This window comes from Octodon degus, unplaced genomic scaffold (genome assembly GCF_000260255.1).
Source record: "Octodon degus isolate 3935 unplaced genomic scaffold, OctDeg1.0 scaffold00007, whole genome shotgun sequence".
Lineage (NCBI taxonomy): Eukaryota > Metazoa > Chordata > Mammalia > Rodentia > Octodontidae > Octodon > Octodon degus.
The window spans coordinates 24344580-24369997 of record NW_004524583.1 but is presented as its reverse complement, the minus strand read 5'-3'; the positions used below and the strand labels follow the sequence as shown (position 1 = coordinate 24369997).

The window sequence follows — 25418 nt, the reverse complement described above, 5'->3', positions numbered from 1 at the left end:
CTAGCCTTGAATCTGTTATGCAGCTCAGGCTGGCTTCAAATTCGAGGAGATGCTCTTGCCTCAGCCTCCTGCATGCAGGGATTACGAGTGTGTGCTACAGGACTTACCCTGAGCGGACAGCAGCGCACCTCGCCCAGGCATAGTCATTAAAACCACTTGGCGTGGATTTGTTCACAGTTACCCAGACCAGTGTAGGAGAACAGAGAGCTACATATGCAGGCCGTCCAATTTATATGAAATCCTTATAGATGACTGAGGAAGTCTTACAACTAATGATAGATTGGGACTGAGCTATAGCTCAGAGGCATAGCAACTGCCCCGCAAGCACAAGGTCCTGACTTCAATTTCTGGTACACTCCCTTCCCTCTCCAAAAATAAATAAAAATAACACATAAGTCAACTAATGATAGGCAGAACAGGGAAGAATGTTTATTTTCATAGAAAAATAGAAACTGGATCTTCATGTTGGTATCTTTACAAAATAAATTCCAGACGGTTTACAGCCTTACCATCCAAAGTGAAACTTTAAAATTAAAAGAAAATTTCAGCAACAATCCCATTAACATGAGGGCTGGTAAAGGCTATTTAAACAAGACACAGAACTACAAGCCATGAAGGGGGGTAAGTTGTAGCTGGGAGAAACACCTGGAGGAGCCGGACTCCCAGGAGGAGGGATGAGGATGCGGACGCGATCCTCTCCTCCGGACGCCACGCGCAGGCCCCCAACAGCGTCCGCGACCAGCAGCTGCAGCGCTGTTTCCCGAGGAACCTTTCTTCGCGGTCCACTTCACGCGTCGCCCTCGCGCTTCCTTCCCACCCACCACACCGCCGCCCCACCGGTGATCAGCAACAAGCCCTGGCAGGCCGGCCCCCTCCTCCGCTCCAGCAGCTCCGGGCTAGGCGCCGCCCACTCGCTTTCCCACCCACCTGCTCGCTCCTCTGGTCACCTCCCCCCAGTACGTCATGCATGGGCTCCTCACCGTCAGCGCAGGAATGCGGGCTCCCGCCGCCACCACCGCGGGGACACCGACCACGGACAGCTGCTGGGCCCAAGCCCGCCTGCCCCTCGAACTACCATCCCCATCGCCACGCACCTTCTCCAGTAAGTTCCACGTGCTCTCGCAGGCGCCCCGCACCCACCAGCTGCCCCCTTGGCTGATTCCCGATTCCCGCGGCCTCTGCACAGCTGTGGGCAGCCTCCCTCTTCACCCAGGGGTGTCTTCCAAAGAGACCGCTCGCTCACTCTCACGCCTTTCCAGTCACCCCTTTTCAGCCTTACACTGCAGCTGGATTCTCTGGTTCTCAACCGCAATCCCCCGCCTTTCGGAAGCACATTTCCAGCTGTGCCCCTAACGCTCACGCCTACATTTCACAGGTGCCCATGCTAAACAGTTCCCAAACTAAACCTGAATTTCTCCCTGAGCTCTACTTCCTCCACATCAGTGAATGGCATCGTCCTCCATTTATTATTATTAATTGGAAATAGCTACATAAAAGATGTATAGAGAAAGAAACACCTACATTAATGTCTACCTGTCTCTCTAGCTGTATCTAGGATTTATTTTATGGAGCTGGCTGCACCACTGTGGAATCTGAACTCAAAACTCAGCAGCAGCATTCTGAGTGTTTCTGTCCTCTATTAGACTCCCACTTACGGGGAGGAGACAGCTAACTCCAGTCTGCGACAGCTCCTGCATCCTGGACAACAGAGGACCTGCTGGTCCTGCACTGGCAGGGCTGCAGGACAGGACAGGCTCTCTGGCAATACTTCATCCTGATTTTCAGCTGCATGAAGGACAGCTCTGAAACATGCCAACCCCTCGCAGTTCCCTATGTGCTGAGAAGCCAGGCAAGAAAAGGAGGCCAAAAAGTGCAGGGCCACTCAGTGAGCCACCTGAGAGCCCCGACCTGAGCCACTCCCTGGCTGGAGCTTCCCTGGTGCTGAGAGAAACCCCGGCAAGGGTTTCCACAGCTGGTGACAGCACTGCGCAGGCTCATGAAGGGGAGCTCCACATCACCTTTAAAGCACTTTTAACACTTAGAAGTCGCACCTGACTGAGGCACAAGGAAAGCTGTTAGGGTTCATCCTCCCTCCCTCCCTCCATCTATCTATCCTTCCACCCATCCCTCCATCCCTCCTTCCACTAAAAAGGTGGACATCCAGGGTCTAGATCAGAGTGGAAGCAGACAGTGCGGAGGCTGGGACTCCCTCGGGACAGGCCATGAAGGAAAAGAAACAGCAAGGCGCTGCCTGGTTTCCTACTTGGATGGTGCAGAAGTGGAAACAGGGCGGTAGACAAAGGCAGGAAGGACAGCAGAGGGGAAGGGCAGAAGCAGGAGTAGGATCAGATGCCTGGCCAGGAACAGGGCTCAGCCTAGCAGGCTGCTGGGCAGAGACACGCTGGCCACCGCCGGGCTGTGCTGGGGAGTAAACCTGGTGCTGGAGGCAGGTATGTGTCAGTGCCAGGTGATAAAAATCCCTGCCCTCAGGTGGGATTCCTAAAGCGCCACACATGGGTCCACGAAGTCTAGAACTCACAACCGACCAACAGCAAAGGGGGCCAATGACTATCACTGATGTGTCAGACCAAGTTGGGCTCCCGACAACAAAAGTCTTCACAGAAGTAAGAGTCTGGTTCAAGCCCTGAGGCGTACCTAGAAAGGTCTTGAGACTCTAGACTTCTGTTTTCACACTGGGAACAATAAGCACAGAATCTTTCCTACACAACATTCTAGAAACAGAGCATGAAGAGCTAAAAAGTCAGGAGCAAGCCCTACACATTCTGCCTTCTGTATCTGTGAAGTCAACCAATCACAGGTCAAAAATAGGTATCAACAACAACAACAAATTTAGCTGGGCAATGGCGGTACACGTGCGCAACCATACCAGGCTGTGTCAGGAAGACCCTGAATCCAAGACCAACGTGCACTGCATGTACAAACCTCATCTCAAGAAAAGATAATTATCTGAAAGTTCCAGAATCAGAGCTTGCTCTGCCATGTGCCCAGCTCCCCGCGGAGCCCACGTGTGGGTACGCCTGCTGGCCCCAGTGTGGTAACTGACCGGGACCACCTGCACTGGTTATTAGACGTAACCTAGGGAATCTGAAGCATGTGTGCAGAAGTATGCAGGCTTCGTGCAGGGCCACGGCGTTCCATACTGGGGGCTCGGGCACCTGTGCGTCCTGGCACCTGCAGGGAGCCCTAGCTCTGAGCCTGTGGACTCCAAGGGACAACTGTGGTCAACTATTTGACAGTAAGCTCTCTGAGCTGAGTCCCATTTTAAAGTTCCTATCAGCTTAATGTATACTTCCGCGTGAAAATTCTAACAGTTTTACTGGAAGTGCATTCTTCAAGAAGCATGACAAAACTTCACAGAACACCGTCACCAACCTGTCTGGGGTGAACACCTATGGACATCTTAACCTGCACACTGAAGAGCATAGCACAGTTGTTGGTAGCGCCACTGGAGACACTGTGCTGACTTAAACTCTTTCGAGTTTGTTTTGATACACAGACTGAGAACTTTCACAGCTCCTCCTCCTCCTCTTCATTTTCCATTCTTAGATTTAGGGTCTCTCCCCCCAGCAGTCTCACTACCCTGTCCTGGTTTGGGGTTGCAGATCTCTAAATGTGGTACCACCCCTGAGAAGATAGAGGCCCAGAGAACTGAACCCAAGCTGACGGCAGACTAACTGCACGTCAGACGTCTGTGTGGGAAGCATCCCCTCTCTTTCCACAGAGTCTGATGTGAAGTGGCAGTGTCTGCTGAACAGGGCAGAATTCTGCAGGAAAGGACCGCGCTGGAGGACCCTAATATCCATCCAGTCTGCTGTTTACCTGTAGGAGGATGTGGCAAGCCGGCTTTTGAGCATGGAGACTAATTTGCTAAGTTAATCCTGCCAACTCTCTCGCTTGTGACTTTCCCCCAGCTCCATGTTATGACACGGTGAAAAAGTAAGAAACGGGTAGAATATGATGTCCAGTATCCTCACAAGTAGTGGCAAAATCATGCACAGTATGCCGGGAGCATTCTTGGGCCAAGAACCTCACGGGGTTACTTCATCTAGTCCAAACTAAGAGTTGAGCAATGTCATTTTCTCTCTCTTGGACATGAGAAATCTGAGGCTCAGGAGGGTCGCCACCTGGCCAAAGCAGATGTCAACTCTGAGCTTTGACTGTGGGGCCTGCACCACTGCCCGATTCCATCCTAAGGACAGCTGAAAACTTCACTGAAGTCAGCACCCCCACTAAGGTGACCCCACACCACACACAATGGGGAACAGCTGGTGCTCAGGCATCTACTGGCAGAGGCCAGGCGGAATGGTTGGTAGTGCAGAGGCTGAGAAGGCCCGGCCTTCAGTTACGGACGGGATGCCCGAGCTTCCCAGCAGTCTTCCTCCTTCACCATGCTTCAACAGGGCTCATTTGAGAGACGGATGCAAAATAAGGAATGCAAACTAGAAACAGATCCATGTAATAAAACACTAATTAGAAGAGAGTTAGTCAATTGGCGCCAGAGTTTAACTCCACTTTTCAAAAGTGCAAAAAAATCTCATTAAGCAAAAATATTAATATCGTTAAAACCAAAAGTAGTAGCTACCACCATAAGGTCTCTAAAAACGGATTTTGTATCAGAATTCAAGTGGAAAAGTTCTCACAAATTAAAGCTGGAATAGCAAGTTTTGAAGACAACAGAAGGGTAGCTGCCACCAAGAGGAGACCACGGGGTCTTTGTCCAGCCCCACGGGGTCTTTGTCCAGTCCCATGGGCTCGGGAAGCAGGCAAGCAGAGGGCAGCCTCATGCAACCAGTACCCCAAGTTCTCGGGCTGTGTGCACACTTAGCACCGTGTCTGGACGCCTCCTGGGTGACTTCCCAGCGCTGCTAACCATCCCCATGCCATCTTCTCACAGAGAGATTCCACATGGGTGAGAGGTGATGATTGATTTTTACAAAGAACATGATATTTCAAACGTAGGGGGACCAAGGATTGGTTCAAACTGGTGATTTACTGAAATACACAACTTCTAATCTGTAAAGATATAGAACAAAATATGGCAAAAAGAGTGGCCTCAGATCATAACAGGCCCTTGCCCCAACTGGCAGGACTTGTAAGTGAAGAATGGTTTGAAAGAGTTGAAGTAAACAGGAGGAGCGACAGAAACCGTACTGCCTACAGAGACTCAAAACTTAAAATCTAGAAAATGTTCCCCTGACTCTCAAGGCATCTCGCTGGCAGCAGGTCCTCCGCAACACTGGGAGCGGGGCCACACAACAAAGTTACCTGAGGAGCACACCGTGAGCAGGTGAGGAGCACGGGCCACAGCTTCACCCAGAACCTTCACAAGCAATGCCGTTTCCACAGAGCTGCTGAGGAAACCAAGAGGCCATTCATCACGAAATTATAGTGTAAACTGTCGGGAAAGCTGACATACCAAGAAATACACTGAAAACACAAAGCATTTTTGTAGAGTTTGAAACTTTCCATGTCTACGTAATTACATAGACTTCACACTGACTCTACGGGAGAGGGATAATTCTCCTATCTGAAGTTACCAGTCTTAAATGCACAGGGATTGCTCCAGAAAGGGCAGTGTTTTCATCTGTGGAGAGGAAAGACCAGCTTTTCCCCCTATGGAAACCCTGGATGCTAGCTGAAACTCCACTGAAGTGTACGGCAGAACACAAACTAGAATAAAAATAGTGGGAGGCATCAAGGCAGGGAATATTGTGACACATTTTGTGAAACAAAAGTGGAGTGGAAGGAGGATAAATAGAATAACCAAGAGAAAATTTAAAAGGTGCAGCACCAGTCAGTGCTTGGCTGGGGCCTGACTATAAGGCCTGACAAACGGATGCAAAGTAATGAGATGAACCTCCTTTGCAGGAAAGCTTTCAGTTGTTGTGGATCCCCCCCCCACACACACACACACTGTAACTTATAAGGCCACGGCAGGGATCACAAGGGTTCGATCCTGGGGAGCCCAATGCAGGTTACTGTCACCGCGCACTTCCACCTGGCGCTGGCCACCCAGGTTTCTTTGATATGATGGCAGACCAGTGCTTTAAACTCTGTCACACTGTCTCATGTGCCAAGTATACACTGCTATCCGTATAACATATTTTTCTTTATGACTGAATTGTTGCTTTTGAAAATACTTTGTCTGACAGATTTTACTTCAACATTTTTTTTCTCTTCAAACCCAACTTATCTTCACAGACAAAACAGTGGCCATCTGACACTGTTCCAACCTACAACACAGGAAGAGAACTTTCCATTTCCTACAAAGGGGTTCTACCTGTCTTTTTAACTAAGCCACGAATGAAAGAAAACAAACATACCTGTCACTCTCGGCGTGCTTCTTCCCGCGCTGTATGCCCTCCCTTCTGCCTCTCTCTCCTGTTCCCCATGTCCCCAGGCAAGGACTGACCCGCCTCTGTCACATTATAGATGGGATGTATATAAGTGAATGTACATAATGTAGCTGTCTCTCTGGCTTCTTTCCTTTTTTAGTTCTTCTGTGATTGCAGGTTGGCCTTGAACTTGCTTATACAGCCCAGGCTATACTTACAACTCTGGAATCCTCCTGCCTCAGCCTCCCAAGTGCTGGCACTGCAGACAACATTGCCACACACGGACTGTCTTATTTCTTCCACTAAGCATAACTATTCTGAGACTAATCCTCAGTACACCCTTAGGTTGCTGAGTAGAAATCTGTTGCCTGGGTTACTATGGCTTCATTGTTCACGCATTCAGCTGTCCGCTGATGTTTACATGATAGTTTTTGGTTACTGAAAACAGAGCTGGTGTGAATGTTCTTATGGAAATCTGTTTCTGCACGGGCCTGATTAGAAGGGCCAGGCCACCTGGCAGGCTTGCGAGTGACTTCTGAAAAAACTGCCACATGGTTTTCTACAGTGACCATGCCACTAGCAGGGCGGGAGAGTTCTGGCTCCTCTGCTTCTCAGCAGCACTGTCTGGTCAGACTTGGTCATTTTAGTCCAAAAGTTGCAGAGCGCTGCGCCCTTCCATGTAAATTTTCATTTAGCTGCTCTCTCATTACAACTTTTCATATGTTTACTTGATACCTACATACTGTCCTTCGTAAAAATCTCTTTTCAAGTCATTTTCCTGCACTTTCAATTTTTATAAGCTTCCTAATTGTGGGGTTTCAAGGCTCTTCACGTGGTATTAAAGTTCTTCCAGACTGTTACAGTTTGTGTCTAGCTGTCCCTCCAGAGCTTCGTTCTGTCCTAGGGCTTCTTCAGCAGTGGCTGCATCCAGAGTATGAGATGCTGGGATTAAGGTGTGCGACCGGCAAATCGCTCTGCTGACTGGGCTGGCCTAGGTCTGGCTAGGGCTGGGGCTGTGAGTGCCACACCTGCCCAAGGGCGGGTGGCCTGTGCACAATCTAAGGGGCAGGAAGAGTCCTCCTGGCTTCCCCTTGGTACTTCTGATGTCTTCCACCACCATGAACCGTTACCCCTCTGCCAAGCCTCTCTGCCTCAGAGCCAGCTGACAATGAACTGGAAGCCTGCCCAAACTGTAAGCCAAAGGAAACTTTCCCCTTTTAACTTTGAGTGTTAGCAGTGTCTCAGCAGCAAGGGACAGGTAACCAAGACCCAGATCCAGGCCCTGCAAACGTGCTGCTCCAGCCGGTGCCCTCCCTACCACTCTCCTTACAATTTCATTCAATGACCAGTCCCTAATTTTGATGAAACCTAATTCTTCCTTTTTGTTCCTCTATGAGTCTCACTGGTAATGTCTGTAGGAAATCTCTACCTCACCCAAGAGTACAAAGGCTTTGCTCCACAGAAAGTTTATCGGTCTATATTTTACAATTTGGTCTTTTTCTATTTTGAGCTAGCCTCACATGGTAAGCCCATTTCTGTGGACCAAAGCCCGCGCATTCTGTGCAGCTCTCTAGGCCCCCACGTACCACACATGTCCAAACCCACTTGTCAGAATGCCATTCTTTCTCCATGCCTTCTTCCCTTTCCTCCAAACCAACTGTCCCTGAATGTGGCTCTACCGGACCTCTATTCTTCCCCACGGAGCTGTCCCATCTGATTCTTGGTTGTAATAAAATCCATCACAGATCACTCTGCAGGTGCTCAGGTAAACTGGCTTTCAGTATCATGGTCATTGTCACACGCACAGCTAGACACACCTGAAATTCATTTCATAGTGCAGCAGGTGTCCAGCTGGGATTACTTCCTAAAACCATTTTTAAAAGACAGATACACAACCTATGAATCCTACAGCCTAAGAAGCTGAAGTTCAAGGAAATCTCACCCCAAACCTGTCTGGCGCAGAGAAGGCGTGGAGATGGGGAGGAGGATTACAAAGGCAGGAGCAGGCGAGGGAGGTGAGTCTACATCATCATTGCAGGAGCTAGGTTAAATCGAGAGAATCAGAGAAGCATCCCTCCACCAGCTCCTCCTGGCAGCAATCAACAGTCCTTTACAGGTACGTTTAGAGAGGGGGAGGGTGCACGCGCAATCCAGCACCATTGCATAAGAGACTAGCTGAGATCACGGTGGTGGGCTGCGGCAGCCTGGGAGGGCTTGGCTACGTGAGCCTGGACTCCCCCAACCTAGTCAGCTGTGTGGTTGGCCCGGCAGGCAACAAGGATAAGCTAAGGCAGGGGTGCTGCACTGTTGGGCGGCCTTAGAGGAGGCCCCCCTCCCCGGCTCCCACAGGGCTGCGGCGGCCTCTGTAGGGCTCTGGGTTCAGCACAGAAGCACACAGGTCTCTGGAGAACTGGTTGCACCTGGAGCTGCAGGGCAGGCTCTGCACAGGGCCTGGGAAGGATGGAGGAGCAGTGTGCCCCTGAGAGCCTCGAGGCTCACTTCTCAGATGGGCAACGCAAGCCCCAAGCCAGAGCCAGCAGGTAGATGCACAGCCCAGGCCTCTCCCTGCCCTGAGCTCCCTGGGCCCTTGACCGCGCTGGGCTGCCTACAGGTAGGGCGGGATCCCCTTGTCTAGTGAGCTGCCAGCTGTGTGGGTGAGGAGGACCCAGGGCCCTCCATGTCTCCAAGAAAGCACCCAGCAGTGGCTGGGTCCCCCAGGGAACTGAGCTCTAGTCCTGATCCTCCCAGGTGGAATTTGTCCCCAACCTGTGGTACCTGGCCCAGCTCAGGCTCAGGCCCCAGCCCTACATGGGCCTTTCTCAGAGCCTGGGGTGGGCTCCGCTGGGTCCCCACCCCTGTTCTCTATCCTGAACCCACAAAGCCCCCACCTACCACCTCATTTTCTCCTGGCAGCTGTGGTTATGGCCACTTGAGCAAAGCGCTCAGGAATGAAAACTGTATGCCCAGCCAGGCACTTAACAAAGGTAGCAGTTGCCTGGGCTCCAGGGCCGTGGTCCATGGGCTTCACGGGCCAGGTCAGAAGCTGTGGTCCTTCACTGCCAGTCCACGCGCACTCACATTCGCTCAACCCAGAATCCTGTCCTGCTCTCAGCTGCCCGAGGAAACATTGCTCAAATTTCAGCATTCCGGTGAATCTGCCCTTGAGTCCCTGCTGCCCTGCGAGGGAGCTGTCCTCTGCACGCGCTAGCGGGGCCTTATGCTGCCTTATGCCCTCTCACAAGAGAAGGCACCTCGGTGTCAGCCTGCGAAGGTCACTCAGACCTGGGCCGAGCACTGTGTGAGCCTGTGGCCCTGCTCATGGCTGTCACTGCTGGCACCACCCTGAAGACCCAGGAAGGAGAGCAGTACAGCAGGTAAGACAGCCAAGCCCAGGGCAGAGGTGTCAGGGACAGAGCCAGGGTGGGTGGACAGGCCACCCCTTGTGGACAGTTGTGTTCTGCTGCTCCCTCTGATCAGGGACAGAGCAGCCACAGAGGCAAATGGGGTGTGGGAGCTGCAGGGACAGCACACATCAGGGCTGGCTCCAGGCACGGTGCTGACAGACCTGTACTCTGGTCCCCAGCCAAGACTCAGGTAGGTGGGGGAAGCCCGCCATGGTGGCTCCTTGGTTCTGCAAGGAGGCTAAGCTCCTGTTTGTGTTCTCCATCTCTTGGGGTCCAGGTCACAGCTACCTTTGGCCAAAGCAAGAGGCCAGACTTTGTAGGCAGATGGATGCTCCTGTCAGCTGAGGCCTTCATGCCAGGCCCCAGTGTCCCCTGTAATAAGCTGACCCCTTCTAACTCCAACACTTCTCCAACCTGATCTCATGTCCTGTGGGTTACAGGGTCTCTTGCTGGGAGCGTACACACAGTGACAGCAGGATGCTAGGAAGCTGGCAGGTGAATGTCCTGGGTGCAGGGGCTGCAGGTCTGTGTAGTGCTTCTGGTCGATGCATGAGCTACAGGATCTGCAGGGAAGGCTGCACTGGGCTCCGCCCCTTCCTCTGTCACTGCCAGGTTCCCTCCTGGTGGCCAGGCAGATAGGAGAGGCCTGGAGGGTGCCTTCTGGGGATAGCCAGCTCTAGGGCCTGGGCAAGGGGGCCAGGCAATTGCTGCCGTGCCTTCCCAGAGGGTGCTGATCTGTAAGACACTGGCCTTGCAGCACACCTGTGGCCACAAGGGAGCACCTGTGTGTGAGTTGAGCCCCTGCCAGGACCCTGCAGACTCTGGGCAGCTCCAGGTGTCCTCCTGGAACCTCACTGTCCTCACCTGCCCAGTAGGCTGGATAATGGCAGACTTGTTTCCAGTGTCATGCTAGACAATCTCTGCAAGTACCCACTTAGCCTCCAGGGTTTTGTTTTTCTGACTGTGTTAGGAAACTCTGTGAAGGAACAGAGTAGGTCTGGCCTTCAATGAGCACAAAGTCTATTAATAAACACCCAGGGGCTTCCAGGGAGATAGCTGGGAGGTAAGCTCCTGCCTGGCAAGCACAAGGACTGGGGTTTGATCCCCGGTACTGCATGCCTGCCAGCCACCAAAACCAAGTGTGGGGGCGCACACCTGTAATCCCAGTACTGGGGAGGCTGAGACAGGAAGATCACTAGGAGTCTGAACTACATAGTGAGACCCTGTACCAAACAAAGAAAAAGAAGAAAAATACACCCAGGGAGAAAACAAGTTTGTTACTCAAAGCAGGTAAGGGGAGATCCTGGGACAAGTGCTGGAAGTGTCTCCTGGGTCACAGTATGGGCATTCCTCAAAAAACCAAAAGTGGAACTTGTACCTGACCCAGCTACTCCCCTTCCAGGTATCTTCCTGAAAGAGTTAAAAGCATCCTATTACAGTGTGACAGGCATACCCATTGTTATGGTTGACACATTGTGTCAACTTGAGAAGTTTAAAAGTTCAACTAAGTGATTCAGTAGGGGGCCAGGGTCCTCACTCTGTAAACATCCTCGGCCTGTGTAAGGGGAGGGCACAGAAATGGTGTGAGAGCTACCAAACCACCCCCATGGGGTGGCCTGCTTGCAATTTAAGGGAGGAAAACAGATTCTCCCAACCCCACCCTGCTTGCGCTGGCTGCCTTTGCTGTCTTCTGCCACCATGCACAGTTGCCCCTCCACCACACCACGCTGCCTTGGAGCCAGCTGATTACGGACTGAAACTTCTACCAACTGTGAGTTAAATAAACGTTTCCTACCTTACTTTTGGGTGTTGAGTCCAGCAGTAAGAGCAAAGGTAGACACATGTTTTCAGCAGTACAACTGATCACAGCTGAGTCCTTATGTGCCCATCTACAGATGAATGGATAAGGGGCAAGTGACACTCACACACGGCACGGCACCGCTCTGCCGTAAAATGGACAGGCCTGAAACATCTACAGGAGCGGAGAGAACCAGACACACAAGCTTAAATACCGCACAGTTTCTCTTACAGGAGAAACCCACATTATGAGTAAAGAGTAAATAAGAGAGAAGAGAAAGTAGGGAGGTGGCTCTCTCTCCCAGGTAGGAAGGAGGGAGGAGAGGAAAAGGGGACAGAAAGAGGGTCGGGATGCGCTGTGTACCCGCACCACAGGAATGCAAGCGTGAGGAACAGCAAACGCAGGCTGAGAGGAGAAGGGGGGCTGCACAGGCCCACGCCCTGATCCCTGATCTAGGCATTACGTAAGTAGTTATGTTCACTTTATGAAAATTTATCAAGCTACACTTAAGATTTGTGAATTTGAAAAAAGTTTAAAAACTTTTTTAAGGTTTTTAACCTTCAAGGCTATGCTTCAAGGTTGTAGCTTCTTGTAAGAGTACTTGCCCAGCATGTGCAAAGCTCTGGGCTCAATATTCAGTACAGCACGAATGTCCACATACACACACACGCACACACATACACACATGTGTACATATTATACATCTGCACGAGATGTTTGCCAGAAATCCTACTTACCTGCATTTTAAGGAAACAAACATAACATGAGTTGTAATAGTTCTAGTAGCTTTTAAGATTAAAATATTAATGCTATTTAGAAGTTTAAAACTATGACATTTTAAAATATATAATAGAAAGTTACAAAAGAACGCAACTTTTTTAAATAGAAAAGACTGCCGATAGTCACATGAACAACTTTCACCATGCACTACAGAATTTAGAGCAATTTTCTAAAACATCTAACTATTCCTGTTCTGCAAAGGCCTAATTCTATGCTGAACCAGTAGAGAAACACTTGCTCCTTCAAAAGCAAGGGTGAGGCCAATGCGAAGACACAGAGGTGACCCAAGCCGTGCTGCCCCCAGACACCTGAGTGGACAGTCTGCAGCAAGTGCACCCCACAGCCTGGAAGCATAGGGATTTCCAAGCTAGTGGAGTCACAGATTCAGAAATCATTCACTAGGAAGGCTCCACTGCTGTGATCTTAAGGCAATGACAAATTTAAATTATAACACACAAGAAGCCTCGAGTCAAATCACAGAAATGTATTCTTAATGTTTAATGTATTGCCGTATTTTAGCTAAGTCTCTTAGACAATTAAAACAATGAGTGAGGAAGGATGGATGTCGGGTTTCACTGTATTCTCAGCCCATCTGACATAACTTTTCTTGAGAACTATTACCAACATAGCTAGCATTAATCAGCCATGACCACATAGTGCACACTACATACTATTATTCCCAGGATTCCCCGGGCTCACCAGGTAAGTGCACTGGGCCAGAGCCACCACTGCCCAGCACATGCCCAAAGCAGTGACCCTGTACTCACTCATTCCGCCAGCAGTGCCCGGCAGCAGTGCAGCACAGCAAGATGGCCCTGCCACCCAGGAGCCTGCTCTCCTGGGGGCCGAGCGAAGCCAGCTCCAGACTCTCACAGCTTCTGTGCACTTGGGGGGGCACACAAGGGTGATGGCAAACTCTCTAGGAGGAGTGACAGGAGGGCCACTTTGCAAGGCAGGCAGTAGTTAGGTGAGTACACACAGAGCACATCCTGGGCCAGCACGGGTGAACCTTCTGGAGCTCAGCGCCCAGTCCACAACCCCAGCCCACCTACTCATTGCAAATTAAACCCGAACACTGAAGTTTTGGTTGAGAGAATGCAACTCCTACATTAACCTCTCTTGTCTTAAAATAAAAATAACACATGTGCCATAGGTTTGCCGCCACTGTCATAGAAACATCACCGGCCAAGGCACAAGGCCACAGAGGAGAAGAGCAGGACAGCAGAAGCCATGTAGGTCATAAGACCTACATGGTACAGAACTAAGAAAGCCATGCAGGTCCGGCGAGCCAAGCCCCCGCCACCCCAAGAGCTCCTGAACCCAGCTCCTCTACTGCCAGACAAAGCCAGCAGCTCCAAAAGCTCTGGGCCTTTCCCACCATGCAGCTGCAGTCAACCAAGAGCTTTCAAGCATTCTATGAATCAGCCACCAACAAGCAGGACTTCACAACAGCTGCAGCGCTTTCCTCAAAACAGACAGGGCCAGTGGTGCACTGTGAGGCCAAATGTGTCACAACACGGGTGCCAGCCACCGGAAGCCAGCAGTGGGACTTCCATGACCATCTTCCACAGCCTGTTGCGTTTTCCAGCTGCATGTGCTGTTACAGCCACCACAACAAACAAGCCAGTCAGTTACAGCTCCTTCTGCAGGGAGGCTCTCTGTAGAGCACCTGGCTCGAGAAACAGGACCACTACCCCTACATCTATAAAAAAGCTCCATTTGTACTGATGAAAATCATCAATTTCTTCATCACAGCAGTGCCAATGTGGAAAGGAAGAGGTTTCTCAAGTCACAAGAGTCACAGCAGAGCGGGGCACAGAGGGTCCTACCCTGCAGGCATCGCCCCTGCTCCTGCAGCGACACACCCAGCTCAGTCTCGGGGGCACTCACCAGCTCTCCTGCAGGCTTCCTGCTAGTGAAACAAGAAGTCAGTGTAAATAAAGTCCTTTAAACTTGAATGCTGCTTGTTTTTAAAAACACAGCAAAGCTCTCTTCCTCCATAAAAATATGAGTTCCTGAATCTGGATCAGCATTCAAACAGGCTCTAGTAAAAGTATAATTATAAATACAAGCATTCTTGCCACCGACATGCTAGAAGCAAGTCATTAATAAAATGGTGCTGTAAGGACAATATAAATTAAATGATCTGTCCAACTAATACATGTATCGAGTCAAAAATACAATTACTATATACTGGTCATGAGGCTAATTACACTGATAATTAAAATGCCGAGTGACAGAGTGAAGTTGTGCTGCTCTAACATTCTGAATACGAGGAAGAAGGACAGGAATGGGGAGGGAGAGAGAGGGGAGAGGGAGGGGAAAGAGGAGGGTGAGATGGAGACACAGAGAGACAGGAGAAAGATACAGAGAGGGGGAGAGAGGAAGGAAGGAAAAGGAAAAGGAAAAGGAAAAGGAAAAGGAAAAGGAAAGGAAAGGAAAGGAAAGGAAAGGAAAGGAAAGGAAAGGAAAGGAAAGGAAAGGAAAGGAAAGGAAAGGAAAGGAAAGCGGACCTTTCCTTGCTTCTGAATTCTTTAATCCCTTTCTCAGCCCTCATTTCCTCAATGCAAGATTAAGACGTCCACAGCACAAGGCCTGCTGTACTTCCTTCCTCACAAGCAGCGGGCAGGCTTTCTCTTGCTGTTACAGCACACCAAAACCGAGCAGCTGTGCAGCAGCCTGGCTGGCTCCTCCGCCACCGCTGCAGGACGCCAAGATCGGGGCACCACCAGGCTAGTCCAGGTCCCATCGCTCGTGGAGGCTGCGGGCCAGCACTTGTCCTCCATGACAGTCAGGCTGCTGGCATGGACTCCTGTGAGTCCCAGGCCGCCACTGTCCTCAGTTTCCAGGTGCCGCCTGCCTCCCAGCCTCAGGCTCCTTTTGCCCCGTGAGCCTGGCCACCTGCTGGAGTCCTGTGATCACAACGCCCACTGGGACAGCTGAACACCACCTGCCACCTTCTCATGAACTCCCATCTACTACATTCAGTTTTCTAGCTCTGATATTTTTAATCCACCACAGATGCCACCAAAAAAGTCATGAAAATCGTTTATTGGTCAAGGCTTTTCACTTTCACTTTCAATCTATGCTGCTTGGAAACAACCACAGGCCAAGTTCTAAGAATTAATCCCTTAGAGGGGTTATTACACATTAATTGTATTCTTCACTTTGTCACTGCTTACGTGCAAATTCAAGTAATTTGTTGGCTAATTTAACAGTTTTCCTCTCTCTCTCTCTAATAAAAAAAAAAAAATTAAAAAAAAAAAACAGTTTTCTCTTGGAAGTACTATTTTGTTTCACTTCAGATTTTTTAATTCCTCTAACATCTTATGATTATCATAATCTCCTGTATTTGGATTTTCTATCACCAATTATCTGTCAATTAAATATATCAATGTTAATAACAGAAAACTAAAGAAAAACTTGACTTTGCAGTATCAGGTACTAAATCCAAATCCCAACTGCTAGCCCACCATTTCTAATGTGAATACTTGAGCAGTTACACAATTTCCCAGCTACACTCCTAAGTAGAGCCACAGGCTGCACATCAAGGCTCTACAACTTCATTCATGCACCCCAAGTCTTAACAAACATTCTGTAATTCTCTGGTATTTATTTCATGTAAACTAACAATAATATTCAAGAAAAAATGTTAAGTGGCTTACTTGATTTTATTTTTCAATCACTCAGAGATAACAAGTGAGAGAGCATTAAACAGAAACATCCAGAAATCGTTTCCATCGGACCTCAGCTGAGAGAAACACTCCCCAGCCATGTAGCTGCACCAGCTGTGCGAAACTCATCAGGTTTGTATGTATTTCTCGCTGAAACAATTTTTCTCAAGTCTGACAAAGCTTTATGGTGATGCTCCTTTCAAAAACCCTACAGCATCAACAAAAACCATTACACTATCTTCAAAGTCTTAAATATTGCATTTTTAGTAAATTATTAAAATATTTTATGTGACATGGTTGGAGCTTTGTCGATGACAGATGAAATTATACCGACCTTATTTATAAGTTTTACAAAAAGTGTTTTTCATCTCAGTGAATATAGTGCAACACTCAGGACTATAATTCTAAACTGCTGAATTATTTTCCTGTAAAATCTGTATTTTGAAGTCCTAGTAAATACTTTATGCTTTACCGTATACAGCATGTTGGTCCTTCATAAGTTCTTTTTACTTCATCAAACACTGATGAAAAGATTCTGAAAGTTATTTCACTTTTTGGAAACTGAGTCATGTTTGTATTTTTATTGAAATAACCAAGCTGTTTAACACTGGAGACACAAATCTTTCTAGATTGTATCCCACATGTATAAAAAGATATCAGATTGTAGTTAAACACCATCATTTGTTTCTCTTTCAAATAAGATGCATTTATATCTAAAAAGTCTTATCCAAACATTCCTTTATACAAAATACTTCATTAAACTGATTAAAATTTACAGTAATTTACCTTATTAATTCTGAACTTAAAAACATCAACCACTTTCTACTACTAACCCTAGAAGTACATGGCTATGAAAGAAACCCAAAGAAGAACCATTCAAAACGCAACTATGTAAAAGCAGCAGCAATCAAGAGTCTGAGATGGGGCTGGTGAGATGGCTCAGTGGTCTAAAGCACCTACTTGGAACAAGCTTAGCAAAGCACAGGGACCTCGGTTCGATCCCCCAGCACCACATGCCAGCCAGCCCCACCCCCTGGTGGGCTGAGCTGGACACACACACACACACACACACACACACACACACACACACTAAATAAATAAATAAATAAATAAATAAATGTTTAAAAAAAAAAAGAGCCTGAGAATCCATAAAAAGGTGAGTCCCGCCACTCACGGAAAGGGTCGCCCTCTTGCGAGGGTGAGGAGGGCTGTGCATCGCTGCTGACGTGGCCGAGGGGGTGGTCGGTGCTGCACAGCGCCCCTTGCTGCACTCTGCAAAGTCCTCTTGAGCCAACAGGTCCACACCGGCAGGTGCCACTTCCCACGGAGCATCCACGTCCATGCCAACAGGCTGCAAGGCTTTGGCAGCGCTTGTGACCCGGTTCCCTCCATGACACCCGGGCCTGCGTGGGAGGCAGACAGGTTGCAGGGTTCCACCCTCAGAGGGGCTGACGTGGGCTGACAGAGCAGGTGGGTGCGCACAGGACTGAGGTGGAGACAGAAGGTCTGCCTTGGCCTCCTCCGGGCACACGCTCTGTCAGCTCGCCTTCCGCTCCTCCACCGGGCTGCGACAGAGGAGGACGTGGGTGCCGCACCATGCAGGCCTCGCAGCGCCCCAACAGCGAGCCACGTAAACCTCTGTGCTACAGAAAGCACCCGGGCGTGGAGACTGCATTAGTGCAAGAGGGGACAGAGGCCAGCTCAGTCACTGGCAGCAACGGAACAGCCTCAATCTCCTGCCACACTGTCACTCATAAGCCGCCAATAATTTCCATTCTGACATCAGCTAACCAGAACAAAGTGATGTGCAATTACTTTTTGAAAGTAAAATATCCAAAAATGGGGATTTTTCACAGAGCACAACCTGAGGAGGGAAAACCATGACTGATAGTTTTCCACAGGAATACTGCTGAATTTAAGCCACATCACAGGCCAGCCACGTGCGTACTCCTGTGCTTACACCATTGTCCCCAACACACCACTGTCCCAGTACTCTCTGGTGCAATGACAGCAAAATAGCCAAACCACAAAAAGCAAAAAAGTGAGCTTTCAAACAGCAGTTGAATTCTCATTAGCTCCTAACACTGCCATGATCCCATACAAAAAGCCTCAAGCCCGCCCAGCCCAGGCCGGCCAGCCTTCCTCCCCTCAGCTCAGGTCCTCCCTACTTCCACTGTACTCCACACCCCTGTTCCACAGGCGGTGCCATCCGCGCTGCTCGAGCCTCTGCTGTCTCCGACAGGCTGGGCGATTTAGCTGCAGGCTGCCGACACGGATTTCCATCCAGCACCTGGCATGATGCCTGGCCGTGGAAGGTGATGGATAAATATTTGTAGAAGAAATGAATGGGTGAATAAATTACTAGGCCCTATGCCTCTGTAACGGACCTGCCAGAAGTAAAACAGGATTTCCAATTTAAAGAAAAAAAAAAAAAAAACCACATAATCAGAGAAATACTTGTATTATTCTAAAAGCAAATATGTGCACAAATAAAGGTTACACAACTCGAGATTACACAACAGCAGCATAAGCTCACCACCTCCATCTGCCTAAGCTTGGATACTGACAAGCATGGAGACAAGGTCTTGCTTCTGTTGTCACTACCTCCAGCAATGGGGTGCCTGTGCTGTCCCCACAGGTGACAGGGAAGGAATACCCTAACCAAAAGGGAGGTGCTCGAATTTTCACCTCCCTTTTAGGTCTCATGTTTACTGCTCCAATCAAAGAGGCACATTTGCAACCAGTCCTTTAAATGCAGGAGGGGCTCCTTCACGACAGGGTGGGATTCTGAAGCTGAAGGGCAGCAGAGGCGACCTATCAGCAGGAGTGGCAGGGCAAGGCCGCTGCAGACCAAGGGAGGGACTTGTGAGTGAGGCTCTAGGTTCCTGAGAAGGCGGAAGAGACAAATCCATCACCTCCTCGCTGTGTAGACTTACTCACCCACTGACCCTCCTGGTCCCTCACGGTAGACACAGAAGACAAGGTCAAGACAGCACTGAATGGAGATCAGCTCACAGTAAATATGCCTGTTCTACCCAACTTCCCCAGCCATGGCTGGGAGACACTGGCTCAGCCTACCAGACTCTCCCAAAATTCAAAACCTCTAGGAGGGGGAAGGCTGGCAAGAGTCAAGTCACTTCCTAAAACCTTTGCTGGCAGGAGAATCACTGGGAATTTGAGCCCAGCCTGGGCTACACAGTGAGCTGAAGGTAGCCTGAGCTGCACAGTGAGACTCTATCTCAAAAAGACCAACAATAAAGAAAATCTCTCAAGGAATAAACACTATGGCTTCTAACGCTCCAGCTCTCCTCTCTCAAAAAGCCTGGTTATGCCACCACTCCCTATGACAACCCAATTCTATAATAATTCTTCCATACTTGATTTTTAGCCAGAATTTCTGTTGCCCAAGGTAATCCCAGGGCTCTTGCCTGTGGCTGATTTGCTTTGTTCACAAATGACTCACAGAAGGCCCCGGGAACAGAGCTGCTCCACATTTTGATGAAACAGAGGGGTCATGACCGAAGCCCAATTTGCCCCACTCCTCTTGTGTGCGGGTGGGGGAGTACATCTAAATAGAGACAAAAGCTGCATAACCTAAACAACTTGCAGTCAAATCTAGACATAAAGGTAAAACACGAAAGGCTCAAACAGGAGGGGAGGGGGCAGGGAGGAAGGCTTGCTGATCCCCCCACAGCAGCAAAGTTTTATGAAATCATGTCTGAGTAATGAAAGCCTGAGTCCTGTAACTTTGAAATGTCAACCATCCTATTAATATAAAGTCTATGATTCTTTTAAAAGTACATATAAAATGATACAGATCCAAAGCAAGAAAAAGAAGATAAATGTCAACAAATAGACAAAACTGTCATGACTATCTCTAACTATCTTTTTTTTAAAAAAATATGTATTTAGTACAGGGTCAACAGGGTCTCACCACACAGAGAGGACTCATAGTGACCCTCCTGTTTTCAGCCTCCCAAGCCCTAGGATTACAGATGCACGATGCCACGCCCAGTCTCAGCATGCCCTGCAGGCGGGGCTGGCACAGCACACCGGGAATTGAACCCCTGCTGCTGCGCTCTGCCTAAGCATAGTCCTTAGCTGACCCTTCTCTAACCATCTTAACGATCTGGTGGTCACAGGACGCGTAAAGAACATTTGTCTTGGTTTTCTTCTCTACCAAACATTTCTGGACTATGACTTCTTGTATTTCTTTGGCCTCTCAAGATTTTGTTGCTAACTTACCTTTTTAGCATTTTTATGAAGCTGGATTTTCCTTGTTTTCCTTTTTAAAAAATGTCTTTTCCACATTTTCTAGCCAAAACTTGTCCAGAAAATATTAATCTTTCCCCCCGTTTCCTTGGTACTCCCTTTACCCATTCGCACCCTCCCTGGGGCAGACCAGTCTGTACTGACCTCTCCTTCGGGGCCCAGTGCAGAATTTTGGGGGCTCTTCGGTAACACTGAGAAAGCAATAGCACCACCCCAGAGCCAGCGTTTCTCCCTAAACACACGCTTCCGGCAAAATCGGGCACCGAGGCTTCCTTACTCCCAACTGCGCAGACTCATGGTGCAGACATGCGCAACCAGCTGCCTCTCATGACACACCGTGGACACTTGTAGTTACTTCATAGCAAGACGAAACTATGACATACCACAGAATTTATCATACAAAAACTATCTTAAGTGTAATATGCAAACTACACCAACCAGGATGCGAACTTGATCTTCGCACCACTTATGTATCACAAAAAACCAAAATAATCCCTTCTAAAAGCTAGTATTTTATTCACATTAAGCATAGGAAAGTTAACAGGTATAGAAGACTTTTCATATCAGTTAGTTCAATTTGCTTCTTGTCTTCATAATTATCACATATATTCAGGCCCGAGTACATGTAGGTTATATGAAAGTACCTATTGCACTTAATTAAGAGAAGTAACAAATCTTCGTGAGGTTTATACCAAGTCTAAGACAAGACCTCTTTAGGATAAAGAGCATCGTGCATCTTTTACTGTACTACTACACCTTGATAAGTCTATTTGTTTTGTGTCCTAACACACTGGATCTGAACAGCAGAGCTGGTAGCCACCCCCTCCCAAGACAGCCGCAGTATCTGAGTCACATCTGGATGTGAATCACTGTGGGAGCAGAGATGGGGAGGGTGCTGGCATGCCAGGGGTGTGCAGAGCACACGCTCGCGCACAACTCAACCTCTCCCGGTGGCCGTCCAGCCTGAGGTGGGAGAAGAGCTCTATCCAACATACGAATGAGGCAGGGGAAAGCGAGTAGCTAGCCAGAACTGTGAGCTGCTGCAGGCCCAGGCCGGCCTGCGGGCCACACCCACCACCTACCTTGGACGCCTGGGGCGTGGAAATCACGTGGACAGTGCTGGGCTTGACACCATTTGCCTTGGGACGCTTATAGAGGGCAAAGCGGCTCTTCCTCCGTCCTCTGTCTCCACTAGGTAAAGCACCATTGTACCTAAAAAAAGAGATGAAGGAATCTATTTACTTACAGATTTTTAAAGTTTTAAGCATGAAAATTAGAGTAGGGAAAAGTAAGAAGAGTCATAAAGATTTATCCACTAAACACCCCACGAAAAGGAAGGGCTGCAAAGCAGATTTCAGCTGTAATGAAATCTGAATCATCTCCAGAAACTTAACAGTGACGTACAAGCAGCTACCAGCTTCTGACTAGGCAGACAAGTGAGTATCCCGCAGCAGTCGCATTCGCCCTGGCTCGACTCAGCCCAAGCCATCCGAGTGGACCCAGGGAAACACTTGGGGAGTCTATTCAACAAGCGAGTTAGCACACAGCATGCTAATTAAACTTATCTCCCACTCTCAAATCATGTTAAAGCATCTCTAAGTTCTTTATGTTTAAGAAGACCAAATTTAGTTCCTTGGATTCTTCAAAGCTGTGAGTTCTCTATGTTAATCCTCATTGCTGTTTGAACCCTATAATGCTGGGTTAGCAAAAAATAGCTTGCTCAAATTATACATGAGTTTTCATCTATAAACTCTCAAACAAAAACAAAAAACCCTCTCTAAAAGTCACCAGGACAATACACAATGTCTTCAAGCTGATTTCTGATATGAGTTTAAAAGGAATGCAGGAAGACAGCTAGTAGTTCGCTTTGCAACTCCATGTTCTAATTCTGTACTAACCTGTCCTGAACGTTCTGACCCCGTTCTGCACTGCCACACAGATGAGACTATTCTCTGCCTTTACAGACAAAGGCTCCCTTCAAAACAATGACTGAAAGGGAAGGGAACTGCTTCAAATGTGGATGGAGGGCCACTGGCTGCCCAGGCTCCCTCAGGACAGCACATAGGGCAGCAGGGCTGGGGCAGTCCTGTGCCAAAGACTCGCCCAGCAGACCTGGCTGGGCCTTCTCCGCTTCTCCAGTCTACCAGAAAGAGGAGTACAGTGAGCAGGATAGGAAGACCGGGTCTGCGGCCCCTGGGAACGACGGAAGCCAGATCACGGGCGCCTGGGGTGCAAGGAGCGGAGCCAGGAGCTGCAGCTGAATGGTTTTACTCCAGCCCTAGAAGTTATTCCCACTGTGTTTGCAATCTGTTGCCATCACAAAGGAATGCAAGCTATATAAAAATGTCTTCAGAATAAAGAGTGTTTATTTAAAGACTCACTTCTTTTACTTGGGCATGATCGGAAAGTATAGATGATTTTCTTCAAGGAATTTGTGAGCACTACTGTGAAGTACCCATGAGTAAAAAACTGTCACAAACCCGTTTTGTTTGGAGACATTTCACACCAATCAGCTTACAACAAACACTGTACCATTAAGGGAAATTTTCAGACTAATTACTGCCAAGACAGTGCACAGTGTGGAGCACACTTTCACGACGGTGGGCAGAGCGAGATGCCAACTGAACGATCTGCCAAGGTTTTCCGAGCCCCTCACTGTGGTGCTGGCAGAGGGCAGCCACCCGCGGCCAGTAGCTCACGGACAGTACCACTTCTTGCAGTTAGTCCTGTAAGTCCCAGGGCAAGCGCAGGGCGATGCCTCCCTGCCACCTGGAGCCGACCACGCAGTCAAGCTGGCCAAGGACAGCCTCCTCCTGGGAAGCACACAGGAATGGAGACACAGCTGCCCCGCCTCTGAGCAGCTACTGCTACAGGGCACAAACACTCCAGCTTCGGTGATGTCACAATTTGTGTGGTGAAGCAGCAGAGAAAGTGAAGAATGAAGTAGATGAGCAGGCCAGGCAGCAAAAAAAGTGGGAAGAGGATCAGCAGGTTGCTTGTCAGTGAAATTCTGGTGAGCTGCCACTCAATTAGGGCTGGTTTCTGCTATTTACAAACACAGGGCCTTGGAGAAAGCTCAGCGGCATAAGCGCCTGTCTGGCAAGCACAAGGTCCCGAGTTTGATTTCTGGTACAAAAACCAAACAAACAAGACAAAGCAAACTTCTAACACTGTGGGCCGAGGTATAAGAAATGTCAGCCTTAGCACAGGAAAAATGTTCCCGTTAAATTGTTCTGCACACATATACAAACATTGCACATTAAGTAAGTAATAATCCAGCCTACTTAGTTACTCCAATGTCCTATCTAGCTGACAACAGGCTTAAAAATCCTATTGGAGACAGTTATCAGAGCACTAGAAACACCAGTGTCAAGGCGAGTTTCCCATCAGGCTGAGCTGCATGGCCACTCATCTCATGTTTACTGTGCTAAGCGCCAGAGCTGCATCAGCGAGCACCAGCTTCCCTGCGATCACAGTCCTCTCCTTGTAGGAGGGAAAGGCATGAACACAAGCTGACAAAACTCACGGGATAAGAAGGACGAGCTTCACAGAGCATGCCAGGAGAGATGGGAAAGCATCAGCTGAACAGCCTGGAATCCAAGCCAGGAACAGGATGGGAGCACAGGGTGGGACCTACAGGGACCAGGAGGCCAGCAGAGAGCACTCCTGAGGAAGCAGCGGGAGAGCAGGCAGGCAGGCAGGGCCAGCTGAGAGCAGCCTCATAGACCTGGATAAGGAGGGCAGCTTTTCAGGGGGTGGAGAACGGGGGCGGCAGGAGTTGGGCCATCAGCTGACATGCTGTGGTGCAGTGGCAGGGTGCACAGCACAGGGTGGGCGAGAGGACTGAAAACAAAATACTGGTGGTGAAAAGGAGAGGACTAAAGATTTAAGAGTTGTTTCCGGGGGTTAGGAGAACATCAAGACCCCCCAGGGAGGCTTTGTAAAAACAAAGAAAGCCGAGTCCTGGCATGCTGACTCAGCACCCAGGTGAGCACAGCTGTGCGGCTCCACAGGTGGCGCTCACAGGCAGCCACAGCTGGGAGCCATGACCACCAGCACCCCGTCAGAGCTGAACTTCCCCAGGTGAACTGTGCAAGGTTCACTTCCCGGGATCCCAGACTCGCTGGAGAGGCAGGGACTCACTCCCCTCTGTGACCTGTCTGGACGCACAGGGAAGGCCAAAGGGAGAGCCACAGGGGCACTGGCCCAGCCATGGTAAAGGCAGCCTTAGAAACAGAAACAGGGCTAGCAGGGGCTTCGAAGGAGACGCTGGCAGGCAACTGGACAGACAGGCAGATCCGGACATCCACAAGGGTTACACGGGGTGACAGGTAAAGCCATGAGATAAATGAAGCTGCTTATGAAAATCAGCAGAGTAAAGAAACCAGAAGTTGGACAGGGCCTGAAATACAACACATCACTGAAGGAAATAAGCCCTGCTAAGCCACAAGCAGAAGGCCCACAACCAGGAGAAAGTTTTCCCACCAAAAACAAAAGAGAATTTCGATAGCACTCCATTAGCCCAGGGGTTAGTGCGTGAACACAGAAGCGCACCGCGCCGCCCAGAGCACTGAGCGGAGCGGGCCACCAGCGACTCCTACCCTCGCAGCAGAGCTGATCAAGAGAATCCCTTCAACTCCAGGCCCGAGTCTCCACTCCCAGCTCTGCACAGTCACAACGTTCTGAAAACATGCCCCAGGGCTGATGCAGGCCCCCAACGCTCAGGCCTAGGACAGCTTGACCTTTGCCCCCAGTGGGAAAGTGCCCTCCACTGTGCCTCCCTCCAAAGCCCTCTGCCTTTCTGCCTGGAAGTCTCCAGGCATCCCTTCTCACCGAACACTACAAGGTAGGTGAAGGGGGGATGGGAAAGCCTCCTCACTTGTCCCCTGTGAGGTGGCACTGAGTTCTCCTCCTCTAGGGCAGGGCTGGGCTTCATGGCCTGCGGCTTGCTTACTAAGAGGATGTAAGGATGATGCTTGGATACTTTTCAAGTGCTGCAGCTTCTGCTGATCCCCTGGGACCGAGTGCTCTCGAACCTGACTAGTCCCGGAGCATTCTGCTGGGTGCTCCAGGCTCTGCTGAGCCCCACCTTCCAGCCACCTGCTCCAGGCTCTGCTAAGCCCCACCTTCCAGC

The 25418-nt window shown here is 49.4% G+C and overlaps 1 protein-coding gene across 2 annotated transcripts in view; it reads right to left on the bottom strand.

The window, feature by feature from the left end:
* Positions 1-25418, bottom strand: part of Peli2 (pellino E3 ubiquitin protein ligase family member 2) — a 158284-nt gene that overhangs the window by 92121 nt on the left and 40745 nt on the right. For both annotated transcript variants that reach the window (XM_023703104.1, XM_023703103.1), the window contains one exon: positions 21367-21496. In XM_023703104.1, coding sequence (XP_023558872.1) covers positions 21367-21496 — 130 coding nt within the window. The remainder of the gene's footprint in view (positions 1-21366; positions 21497-25418) is intronic.